Raw genomic sequence first — 13656 nt, forward strand, 5'->3', positions numbered from 1 at the left:
TAAAACTGTCACTTAAGTTGAACTTGAAATTATATGCACTGATCCTCTTGTAATGACAACTTAACTGAGGAGATTCTCTACAAATTAAAAAAAAAAAAAGTGAAGGGGATAAATCAGTGCTTTTTATCATATTTTATGTATTTTACTGCAAAGTCAACCTTCTTAACAAAGCAGAACATCTGTCAAGCCACAGGCCTTTATATTACTTTTCTCAGTTTTTCCTCCAAAATTCTCATAACCTCTATCTAGCACTGCAGTTTGAAAGGAACAACACGAGAAAATTTAAGAAAACACCAAGTTCTATCTAATGAGAATGTATTGAATTTTACAGCATCATTGTTTCTGGAGTCTTTCACAGGAGAAAAAAGATCTAGATTAAAATATTTATCTATATTTTAGTGCTTATTTGTCATATGTCTGACACAGAAAAGTGACACAAGAAACAACCAAAGAGAACTCAAATCATCCTCTTTCATTCAGCCAAACAAGATTTAACTGATCAATACAGTTGGCCATTCAGACCATATTAAAGAAATACTGATATGCAAGGGGATCTTATGTGCTGTCTCACTTTGGAAGGAATTCAAAGCCATGCAGCTCTGCAACCTGTGTGCAGGAGAAGAGTTCTCTACCTTTGCAAAAAATGAATCTCTGATTGTTTCTCTGAGATGAAGGATGAAAGTAATTCTAAATTGTACTGAAGATGTGTGATCGATCTACCTTACCATTCTGGTGAAAGGGGATCCAGTTCCTATATTACAGACATTCAATCATTAAAAAGGGATGCCTAACAAGAAGAAATAAAGGACCTAGCAAACTATACATTTTAAAAAATATTTGCTAGTAGGTTTTTACATTATGGTGGTTTCTTCAAGGAGTAAAAATGTATCTGTAATTAATAGCCAGAAATGGGTTTCCTAGGTTTTATTTATCATGCATGTTTAAATATAATTACGCTAAACCAGAAAGATATCTGTATTGAATCAAACCAAAGATCCATCTTACTCAATACCCTGTTTCAGACAAAGGTTAACAGCAAATATCCAGGAAGATGAAACATAGTAGGCAGTGCAGTGATACCTCCCTAAAATGTTTCACCAGCCTCTAGCACAGCTTGCAGCTCAAGACTTCTTAAGCCACAGTGCTGCCGTTATACTAAACAGACTTACTGGATTTTACTTCATAAATTGTCCTATCCCTTTTTTACAGCATGCAAGCTTTTAGCACCTGCATCATTATCCTTTGACAGGGATTTCACAGCTTAATTAAACACTTAAGGAAACAGTTCTCTAAATTATGCTTCTTTCCATATGAGATTGATAGACGGAAGGCTTGTGAATTAATCCTTGTAATTTCTATTTTTAAAATTTCTTCTACTATATTGTATACTTACTGAATGCATCTTTTGTATATCAATTAGCCTAAAAGGATCAATGTCTTTAAGTGAATACCATAAATCTTACAATCAATAACATATAATTTATGTTTCAGCCCAGTGTGACACCAAAATGTCTTGCTATGACATTCTATTACTCTGCATCCATATTAAGTTACTAATTGTGACCAAAACAGTAAGTGACATAATGATAGCATATTTGGAGCGAATTAGAGGCTAGTTTTCAAGACAAAAGGATTGATTTTCTGGAACCTTCCAGCTTTTCATATGAGAGTGATAATGTTCATTTGCCAGGCAGGGTTTCCTGTGTTTTGGCATTTTTAAAGGGTTTTCTCATCATTAAAAAAAAAAAAAAAAGGAAAAAAAAATTTTTTTCCAAACTAATGCAATGTCATTCAAACTTCTACCACACCTAAAAACTTTTGCTTCATCAGTGAACTGTGAAACTCACATAAATTTATACTTTTTTTTCTTTAAAAAAGATGTTCCCAAATTTAAGTCCACAGACTTTGTATAAAGAGAGAATGTAATTATAGGAAAGAAACATTTTGCAGTTGGACAAATAACTGAGATCCGAGTTCAATTTCCTGCTATGCCACAACTTCCTGCATTAACTCAAGCAAATAATTTAATCTCTCTGGCCCTAATTCAAGTAACACTGTTTAAGGTCTTTGTTGTCTCATTCATAGTAAGTGAAGAACTTAAGCAGGAACTTAGCTTTCTTAATAGTTCTATGGCAGAAAGGTATCATTTGTAAACTCACACAGGGGTAAACAAAGATATAACGGATTAAAACAGAAAGCCTCTAACAAGAACTATAAACATACATACTAAAAGGACAAGTGTCAAAATTAATAGAAAAATAGCCAAACATGGAATACAGAACTGAGGGCCATCAAATCCAGCTTTCCACCACCATGGAATGCTTTCAGACAAATCTAAAGTTAACTGCTTTCATAAAATGAGTTCTTAAAATAATTTCCATGTTATTGTTGTTCTTATTCTGCTTTTGTAAAAACAAAAACAAAACAAAAAGCTTCCACAAAACTCTCTGCTTGTTACTCCCGTTGGAAGTCTGTTCCAGATACTCCCTCCTAACTGCCAGGAAACTTCTTCCATATTTCCAATGTATTCACAATCAGATAATACCATTTGTTCTTGTGCCAGTACTGAATAACAACATGCATTGCTCTTCTTGACTAATATTTATTCCCTTTAGTATATTTGTGGAGAACAATTTTCTATCATCTCAGCCTTCATTTTATTTGTTGAAACAACTTCAATTCCTCTTGTAAAATAGACCCGTTCCTGGCATCATTGTGGTAGCCCTCCCTGCAACTGCTCCAGTTAGAACTAATCTTTCTTGGGTGATCAGAAACACATGGAAGAAAGGTATAAAAGAAATCTCACAAGTCCATGTGCAATGACACTAACACCTCTCCTTTTGCTGGAAATACCTGATTTGACAGACTGGAGAGCATCTGTGGCTGTACCACCCTGTTGCATTGGTGGCTCAATCACGTTGCTACCAAGTTATAAGACTATGGTCATTCTCATGTGCTGACATTTACAAAGTAATTCATGGTAAAAAAATTGTAATATCTTCCCTAGCAATACATATTAATAGCTATTATTAATTTTTCTATTATCCAGCCTTTTAAGTAATCTGTTATTGTTCAAATAGAATACAAAGTCATGTTTCAATCCACCTCATGGAACCAGAACTGGCTTCAGCATGCAACAACCCAACACCACACACCATCTCTCTCCTGCCCTGAAGGACTGTTATGAGATGGAGCCCAAAGTCATGGGCTGAATGAACTCAACAGACGTTTTAGAGGGATGGCCCATGGACTAAGGAAATGATATCTGTGTGTATATATCAAAAGACTGGAAAAGTGGTGGTGATTAATTGGAATGTATTGGAAAGGATAGGACCTGGGCATGACATAGATGGTATAGAATAAGGGGTGGATACTGTCCTGGTTTCAGCTGGGATAGAGCTAATTTTCTTCCTAGGAGCTGGTATAGTGCTGTGTTTTGGATTTAGGATGAGAATAATGTTGATAACACACTGATGTTTTAGTTGTTGCTAAGTAAGTAGGGCTTACACTAGTCAAGGACTTTTCAGCTTCCCATGCTTGGCCAGGTGCACAAGAAGCTGGGAGGGGGCACAGCCAGGACAGCTGACCCACACTGGCCAAAGGGCTATTCCATACCACATGACGTCATGCTCAGTATATAAACTGGGGGGAGTTGGCCGGAAGGGGGGACTGCTGTTTGGGGACTGGCTGGGCATCAGCCAGCGGGTGGTGAGCAATTGCATTGTGCATCACTTGCTTTGTATATTATTATTACTACGCTACTGTTTTACTTGATTTTATTTCAATTATTAAACTGTTCTTATCTCAACCCACGAGTTTTCTCACTTTTACTCTTCCGATTCTCTCCCCCATCCCACTGGGGAGGGGGAGTGAGCAAGCGGCTGTGTGGTGCTTAGTTACTGGCTGGGGTTAAACCACGACACATTTGAATCCTGACTGTTCTCTAATTCAAATATTCATTTTAATTCATCACCGTCACTGTCTGAGAAATCTCAGAAGAAGGGAGTAAAATTCAGAAAAAAGCACGGGTCTTTTAAGTGTGAATACGGAAGCTCATCCTCAAAACCAACATAAAATAATTTTAAAGAATTTCTAAATGATTTTATGGGAAACAAGGAGCACTCTGACCACTGATAAAAGGCAGGCTCTCACTCATATCTAGCAACTTCTGGAACAGAAGTATTCCTCCAACCAATTAAGTATGAGGAGACAATTATAGTCAGGCCATGATACCACAGGATACAATATTATAAAAAATGAGGTTAAGATGATCACTCACAATTAGTATCCTGGGCAATCAGAAAAATTTCAGACACTAAAAGAAACATCTTTCCCCCATGAAAAGGGTGTACCACTATTTTTAGAAACTCTCTTCTTTTCCAGGACTAAGTGTTCAAAAATCCATAGACAACCTGCTAAACACCAACAGTGTTCTCAAACAGTCAGATCTGGTCTTTGCTCTGAATTTTCATTCTTTAAGTCTATTAATTCTTAACTCAAACTCTTACTGATAAATTAGTTTCTTGAGCATTTTAATCTTTTTAAAGGAATATTTTCTATGCGTAGAAAAAGGTAGCTAAATGGTTTGCCCGAGAAGGTATTTTGGTTCTGATTTTCTAACACTGCAGTGAGTCGGTTTTAAGTGACTATAAATACCTGATCTTGTTCTTTCTCTTGGCAAATGGAAACTAAACGTCAGTGATGCACAAAATCCTTCAAACAAAAAAAAATCTTCAAATGCTGGGGTTTGCCCTCTTTAATACACTTTAAATTAGATTACTCAGTCATTCTCTGGGAAAAAACAGTATAAAAATAAATTATGTTCTAATAATGTTATTGAGAAAAAAAAACAACTAAACAACTTACGTGGGATTTTGATAACTATATCCAAAGTAGATTATAATTTTTTAAGTAATTTTCTAATAATTTCTCACTGCATTATTAAAAGCCTAACTATGACTACAAGTTTTGTCTATAGAATGCACTCCATTACTTTACTTGAGGTCCTTAAAACCTTCTGCTTTTTATTTTCTTTAAACACAATGACCACTTAAAATAGTTTTTATTTCAAAGTCTTTTTGAACTTTTGATTGAACTGGAGAATATTACACAAATATTTAATGTAAGGTTAAAGAAAAAAATAAAATTGTCATTTTTACTGCCAATTTTAGTTTGCCAATTTGAACACTGAAAGTGAAGAAAGAAAAAGCATTCCTAATCTGTTATTAAAAAATAATAATTCAATTATGTTTAAATAAATCTTAAAAGATTTCACAATTTTAGTTTCTTACTTGGCCTTTCCAAAAAGCTGTCACAGAAAGAAAAAGTTAAAAAAAAAGACTAGGAAAGCTACCAAAGTGAAACATACTTTTCTGAAAAATATAATGTTGCATCTTTACCAAAATCACTGTCCATTTTTTACAGAAGAAGGTTAATTTTCCAGAAATAGCTATTCATGCCTTCTTGAATAGAATCCTTAATAAAATTCTTATTTTTGCTGATGTGTTCAACTCAGACAAAAGTAAAATGACAGCCATGAAATCCAAGATATGCTTAAATAGTCATTGGAAGCAAATATATCTTTGATTCATGCTTAATGTACAGGAAAGGAAAGTACTCTTAGAATTATGAAACTATGAAAAACATTCTTAAAAAACCCAAGCAGTACTTTGTTGGAATATGATTTTGTTTATGAAAATATCACAGAACATTTATCATGTAAATTAAAAATTGTTTTTGAAGTGTTTCTTTAGAACTGAACTATATGCTTATAAAAGGAAAAAAGAGAAAACTAGTTACTGAATCCTATATATGTAAGAAGGGACTTGTTGGAATTTAAGTCTCCAGTCACTCACTTCCATTTGTCCAAACTATTTTACATAATTAGAGAATTACAAAGGATTCTCACTGTGATTTAATGTTTCTGTTTACTGTCATGAGGACAAGACTTGACAACCAGTCCACGAAAGTACTCTAGTCTACCTCAAAAGGAAAGTTTTCATCATTCCCATCAAACCAAATTTAGAACAACAACAGATGGAACTTAAGAGGTACAAATCAGAAAAAAAAAAGCGCAATATGTAATTTGTGTCATTTCTTTAAATTTTTTTAAATACAGATAACCATAGGGCTAACATAAAGAAACCCCAAGATAACTAACCTAATTTTCTCTTCAATTCAGACTTCACAGATGTTGCTCAAATTCCAAGTATCTACATATGCAAAGTTACAGCCCATATGCAGCTCCTCCTACTGTACCTGAATTGCTTAAATCCCTTATCACACTATACTTGCAATTACCCTCCTTCTACACATGGAGATGCATTAGTGATATATTAGAATCTCTAGTTTTCCTATATAAATAAAAATATTAAAATTGTCATTTTATTAAAATTTAGAAGACACTATCACTACTTAAAAGACACCATCATTGACATGGACAGCTTCTGCAAGCAGTTTTTGACGTGTGACTGGAGTAGTCTTCAAACAACCTATAAATGAAAAAAGCAAATACATTTATTTGGTTTACTTTTTATAAGAGCTTATCACAATGACAAAGAAATTAAGTGAAGTATTAAAAAGAGGACTCTTCTTAAAGTTCAACTGCCAACTTCAGCAGTTTTATATTATTTTATCCACCTAATAACATCCATGAAGATTTAAAAGAATCAAATAGCAGCAGACCAGCTGCTCTTCCCTAAAAACTACAGGTAATTCCAAGCAAATAACTTCACAGTCAATATAATCCTTTAATGAGACTTTGCACATTACTTTCTAGCAGGGTTTCTTTTACTTTACAAATATCTATTCCCTCCAAACAGAAGGACTGAGTCTTCCTGAAGTGTATGCACCCAGTACAGCTGGTTGGCAGACCAAGTATCTGCTGTACTGAACAAGTGCACAGAGCAGAAGAGAGGCTGTAGCATGTCCAGCAGAGGTATGGCTTTAGTGGCTTTAGGAAATTTTGGTCACAGATCTTCATAATGCTACAGATACTTGCTGACAGAAGTGGAAGGTAGAGGAACAGGTGGTGCTAGGTCTCTGTAGGCCTGTCAAGAGTCAGGGGCGACATGATATCCAATATGGCTCCTTAAGTTTTAATCCAAAAGATATATTCACACCAAGACAGAGATAATCACTAATAAACACAAAGAACAATTTTGAGATTGATCCTTGCTGTGCTACACTAATGAATGTCCTGAACTCTGATCCAACAGTGCTCCTTCCAACACAGCCTGCCCTTAACTCCAGCTCACATAGGCTTTATCAAGGTTGCAAATTTTTGTGCTTATCTCCATCTTCTCCAACTACACTAACACAGGATTTAGAAAACTCTGTATTGAAATCAAAATCAGAAGATGCTGTTCCTGCACAGGCAATTATTCATAGGAGTTTTTTTAAAATATTATACATAGAGAAATCCATTTTATTACTGCTCAGGTGAGAAAGAGACAGGTGATTTGCATATCATAACTTGAAAAATGTAGTAGCTTTCTAGATATTTACAGTGTGAACACATTTTAGGAAACAAAAAAGTGCCTGATTAACATACTAAGTGAAAACTACAGAAACAAGGACATTTTTATCATCCATCTTTAAAAAAAAAAAAAATCAGCAAGATGGCTTTAGATTTGGAGAAGAGGGAATTATTAAGCGCAAGAGAAACAAGTCTATTATTTCCCACATGTCTCCCTTTCCTACTAAGTGGAGGAAAATTTATATAACCAAGCACAGCAGGAAGGTCTTCACTTCTTAAGCTTAAAAGGAGAAACTGTATCACCTTTTTTTTTTTACTGTCATCTCTTCCAAATATATCAGCTAACGTAATTGCCAAATATTTTCTTTATAAGACTGCAACTCTTCTCCAATATGGGATTCTCAGTCACTTTTGTCACATCCAACTCTGCATACTAAGGGGTATTACATTCTCAAAGCAAAAAAAAAAAAAAAAAAAAAAAAAAAAAAAAAAAAAAAAAAAAAAATTCAGAACAGAAGTTGGTCCTGATATCTCCCCATCAATGATGTTTTGATCCAGAGCTGTCTATATCTTGTAACACACTATCCAAAGCACCATGCCCATGCATGCCCATCACATGTTCCTCATTCTTCCTTCCCAAAAAGCCCCAACCTCTCAGTTCAGAGCCCTCTATTCTCTCACTATACTGCAACAAATCAACTCTTAGCCGAGGATGGCAGCAGCCTGATAAACTCAGGTTTCCAGACAACTCTTGGCTTTCTAAACATAAAGAGCATTGAAATGAAGCAAACTTTTTATTTTTGTGCTCTGGGTCTTGCATGTACTCTCTCTTCCTTGCAGATCAAGCTGTCTTCTACAGAAGCTCCTAAAATAGGCACATAGTCTATCAGGCTTGGAAATCTACCAATCGATACAGTGCTAAAGTCGTGAGTTCTCTGGATAACCTTTTCATAACAGAGCCACCAGTTTAGTCAAATTTTGCTGAAAGATTTGAAAAGTGCTTTAAAAAACAAGCAACTAATTGGATAAAATGTAAATTAACATTAGTACGACAGAAAGCTCTTAGCACAGAATATACATATGATAGCAAATTTTAAAAGAGGATTTGTAGCATTTTTGCTTTTGAGAAGGTGTCATAAAATCCAATAAATGTGTTTTTTTTCTGCTAAGACATTTAAACACAGTTTAATACATGCACTTTTTCCTCAGGAAAGCTGTAGCTAGCACAACTCCCTCTGGAAGACTGCCTTAATAATTAGAGTAAGCAGAGACAAAGAGAGTGCAGTACAACAGGCTAGTCATCTGTATGATGAGACAGAGCTCCGGTGGGAACACGCTGCCACCCAGGCATCAGTCTGCAGGGTCTGCCCTACTCTTATGCCAGTACCGGATGGCAGCAGTGAGCACACCTGTGGGAGGTGTGCCCAGGTAGAGGAGCTCCTCTGCTTAGTGACAGAGCTCCGGGAGGAGGTGAGTAGGTTGAGGAGTATCAGGGAATGAGAGAGAGAATGAGAGAGAGAGAGAGAGAGTACTGGAATCATACCCTACCTTCCCTCAGATGGGCCCAGCAGGCAGACAGGACCCATGATGCAGAAGATTCCCTATCCTCTCTCCGCCTGGCTGAACACAGTGACTTAAGGGATAGAGGGCAACAGCGACAAGTTCCTGCTCGGCGCAGCAGGCGTGTCTCCTCTGTGACTGCCCCACCTTCCCAGATGCCCTTACAAAACAGGTATGAGGCTCTGCAAGTGGAACCAAACAATGACAGGGACAATGGTACATCCAGCTTGGAGGTGTCACCGAGGTTAAGTCGGCCTACACCCTGCGTCAAAACAGCTTCCATAAAGAAAAAGACGGGTCATTGTCATAGGAGACTCTCTCCTGAGGGGAACAGAAGGCCCAATATGCAGACCGGGCCCACTTCTTAGGGAAGTCTGCTGCGTCCCTGGGTTAAAGATGTGAAGAGAATGGCCCTCAGATTACTACCCATTATTGGTTTTTCAGGTAGGCAGTGAGGAAGTTGCAACTAGGAAGTCCAAGGGCAATCAAGAGAGACTTCAGGGCCTTGGGATGACTGGTTAAGGGATCAGGAGCACAAGTAGTGTTCTCCTCTATCCTTCCAGTTGCAGGGAATGATTAGGGAAGACGCGGGAAGAGCCAGCAGATCAATACCTGGCTCTGAGCCTGGTGTCCCTGGCAAGATTTTGGGTTTTTTGATCACGGGTCAGTTTACACATCACCAGGCCTGCTGGCGACAGATGGGGTACACCTGTCTCAAAGGGGGAAAAGGATCCTTGCACAGGAGTTAGCAGGGCTCATTGAAAGAGCTTTAAACTAGATTTGAAGGGGGAAAGCGATAAAACCAGGCTCGCTAGAGATAAGCCTGGGGGTGGCACACCAACATTTGAGGGACGGTGTGCTAGCGAGGTCCTTCGGTCTGCAGTCTCAGTGGAGGTAGGGGATGGAGAGCAATGCAGTAGCAAAGATGCAAGGGCTATGGATGTGTTAGAAACCACGGAAGCGCCTGAGAATGTTCACGTAGGAACTAGGGCTTCTTCCTGAAAAAAGGTGGCAGGAGCAAGAGGCCAACTGAAGTGCATCTACGCCAGTGCACGCAGCATGGGCAATAAACAGGAGGAGCTGGAAGCCATTGTGCAGCAGGAAAACTATGACATAATTGCAGTCACGTAAACATGGTGGGATGACTCGCACAACTGGAGTGCTGCAATGGACGGCTATAAACTCTTCAGAAGGGATAGGCAAGGAAGGAGAGGCGGTGGGGTAGCCCTGTATGTTAGGGAATGTTTTGATTGTCTAGAACTTAAGGATGGTGACAATAGGGTTGAGTGTTTATGGATAAGAATCAGGGGGAAGGCCAACAAGGCAGATATCCTGGTGGGAGTCTGTTATAGAGCACCCAACCAGGATGAAGAGGCAGACGAAGTATTCTATAAGCAGCTGGGAGAAGTCTCAGGATCGCTAGCCCTTGTTCTCGTGGGAGACTTCCAACTTACCAGATGCCTGCTGGAAATACAATACAGCAGAGAGGAAACAGTCTAGGAGGTTCCTGGAGTGTGTGGAAGATAACTTCCTGACACAGCTGGTGAGGGAGCCAACTAGGGAAGGCACCCCGCTGGACCTGTTGCTTGTGAACAGAGAAGGCCTGGTGGGTGATGTGACGGTTGGAGGCCGTCTTGGGCATAGCTATCATGAAATGACAGAGTTTTTGATTCTTGGAGAAGTAAGGAGGGGGGTCAGCAGAACTGCTACCTTGTACTTCTGGAGGGCAGGCTTTGGCCTGTTTAGGAGCCTGGTTGACAGAGTCCCTTGGGAGGCAGTCCTGAAGGGCAAAGGAGTCCAGGAAGGCTGGACATTCTTCAAGAAGGAAATCTTAAAGGCGCCAGGAGCAGGCCGTCCCCATGTGCCAAAAGACAAGCCGGCGGGGGAAAAGACCGGCCTGGCTGAACAGAGAGCTTTGGCTGGAACTCAGGAAAAAAAAGGAGAGTTTATGACCTTTGGAAGAAGGAGCAGGCAACTCAGGAGGACTACAAGGATGTCATAAGGTTATGCAGGGAGAGGATTAGAAGGGCCAAAGCCCAACTAGAACTTAATCTGGCTACTGCCGTAAAAGACAATAAAAGATGTTTCTATAAATACATTAGCAACTAAAGGAGAGCTAAGGAGAATCTCCATCCTTTATTGGATGTGGGGGGAAACATAGTGACAGAGGATGAGGAAAAGGCTGACGTACTTAATGTCTTCTTTGCCTTAGTCTTTAATAGTCAGACTCGGGGTACCCAGCCCCCTGAGCTGGAAGACAGGGACAGGGAGCAGAAAGCCCCCATAATCCAAGGGGAAAAGGTTAGCGACCTTCTACACCACGTAGACACACACAAGTCTATGGGGCCAGATGGGATCCACCCAAGGGTACTGAGGGAGCTGGCGGAGGTGCTCACCAAGCCGCTTTCCATTATCTATCAGCAGTCCTGGCTAATCGGGGAGATCCCAGTTGACTGGAAGTTAGCAAATGTGACGCCCATCTACAAGAAGGGCCGGAAGGAGGATCTGGGGAACTACAGGCCTCTCAGCCTGACCTTGGTGCCAGGGAAGGTCATGGAACAAATCATCTTGAGTGCCATCACACGGCACGTGCAGGACAACCAGTGGATCAGGCCCAGTCAGCATGGGTTTATGAAAGGCAGGTCCTGCTTGACTAACCTGATCTCCTTCTATGACAAGGTGACCCACTTAGTGGGTGAGGGGAAGGCTGTGGATGTTGTCTACTTGGACTTTAGTAAGGCCTTTGACACTGTCTCCCACAGCATTCTCCTGGAGAAGCTGGCTGCTCACGGCTTGGATAAGTGCACTCTGCGCTGGGTTAAAAACTGGGCTGGACGGCCGAGCCCAGAGAGTGGTGGTGAATGGAGTTAAATCCAGTTGGTGGCCGGTCACAAGTGGTGTTCCCCAGGGCTCAGTATTGGGGCCAGTTCTGTTTAATATCTTTATCAGTGATCTGGGTGAGGGGATCGAGTACACCCTCAGTAAGTTTGCAGACGACACCAAGTTGGGCGGGAGTGTTGATCTGCTGGAGGGCAGGAAGGCTCTACAGAGGGATCTGGACAGGCTGGATCAATGGGCTGAGGCCAATTGTATGAGGTTCAACAAAGCTAAGTGCCGGGTCCTGCACTTGGGTCACAACAACCCCATGCAACACTACAGGCTTGGGCAAGAGTGGCTGGAGAGCTCTCCAGCGGAAAAGGACCTGGGGGTGTTGGTCGACAGCTGGCTGAATATGAGCCAGCAGTGTGCTCAGGTGGCCAAGGCCAATAGCATCCTAGCTTGTATCAGGAATAATGTGGCCAGCAGGACGAGGGAGGTGACAGTGCCCCTGTACTCGGCACTGGTGAGACCGCACCTTGAATATTGTGTTCAGTTTTGGCCCCCTCACTGCAAGAAGGACATTGAGATGCTAGAGCGTGTTCAGAGAAGGGCAACAAAGCTGGTGAAGGGTCTAGAGAACAGGTCATACGAGGAGCAGCTGAGGGAACTGGGGTTGTTTAGTCTGGAGAAGAGGAGGCTGAGGGGTGACCTTATTGCTCTCTACAACTACCTGAAAGGAGGTTGCAGCAAGGTGGGGGTAGGTCTCTTCTCCCAAGTAACAAGCAATAGGACAAGAGGAAATGGCCTCAAGTTACACCAGGGCAGGTTTAGGTTGGATATTAGGAAAAACTTTTTCACTGAAAGGGTTATCAAGCATTGGATCAGGCTGCGCAGGGAAGTGGTTGAGTCCCCATCCCTGGAGGTATTTAAAAGACATGTAGATGTAGTGCTTAGGGACATGGTTTAGTGGTGGACTTGGCAGCATTAGGTTAACAGTTGGACTTGATGATCTTAAAGGTCTTTTCCAACCTAAATGATTCTATGATATTTACTAATGCTCAGATACCTTCCATCTGGAATGTCAAAACTACTCCAAAAAGGTGATCATGCCTCTGAGAGCTAAAGTGTGGAGATTACATAGCAGCAGATTTCTGTTCCTATCCCTTCTCTTCATTTTATTCATCTCAGTGGATAGCTGTAAACATTAACAGTAAAAACTGTCTTCCTGGTTGACTAACCAGGAAAAGGTGAACAGAAAACATAAATAAGTGGCACAAAAACCACCACACCTATACTGCAACTCCATTTGCCTAACGTGATAGAATGTGGTAAAAGTTAAAATACAGACTTTTATTATTAAAAGCTGAAAAATAATGACTTTCAGGTCTGTTGGGTTTTGTTGGTTTTTTCCCCCCAAGTACATCAACATTCTTCAAGGTTTGTTTTTTTCCTGCATGTTTTATTTTATTTATCGGTATGAAGAATTACCTCCTCCTTCAGTGCATGTTTCTTCTGCTCCAAACAGATTTCTTTAGCACGCATCAACTGCAAAGTCTCCTTAGAAACTGCATACTGAAGCTTTTCCATACGTTCCACTGCTGCTGCCCATGCTGCCTTACCAAATTTTTTCTGGTCTGCTCGCATTCGATCATACACAGCTAGAGAAGGAAAGAAAAAGCAGACAGCTTACCAGTCTACTCTTCAGATCAGTAGTGATTCTACTGTAGAGACTATGCACACATTTGTATTCAAAAACATACAAAGTTCTCTTAGCAGAGAGTAGTCATTCTACGGAGTAT

General features: G+C 40.0%; 1 protein-coding gene across 1 annotated transcript in view; it reads right to left on the reverse strand.

The window, feature by feature from the left end:
• The window catches only part of LOC309601589 (junction-mediating and -regulatory protein-like), a gene marked incomplete at its 5' end in the record, with an annotated part of 90855 nt that overhangs the window by 23090 nt on the left and 54109 nt on the right, over positions 1-13656 (reverse strand). Inside the window, one exon of the mRNA XM_082334692.1 lies at positions 13346-13515. Coding sequence (XP_082190818.1) covers positions 13346-13515 — 170 coding nt within the window. The remainder of the gene's footprint in view (positions 1-13345; positions 13516-13656) is intronic.

This window comes from Platalea leucorodia, assembly GCF_965183815.1.
Source record: "Platalea leucorodia genome assembly, chromosome: W".
Lineage (NCBI taxonomy): Eukaryota > Metazoa > Chordata > Aves > Pelecaniformes > Threskiornithidae > Platalea > Platalea leucorodia.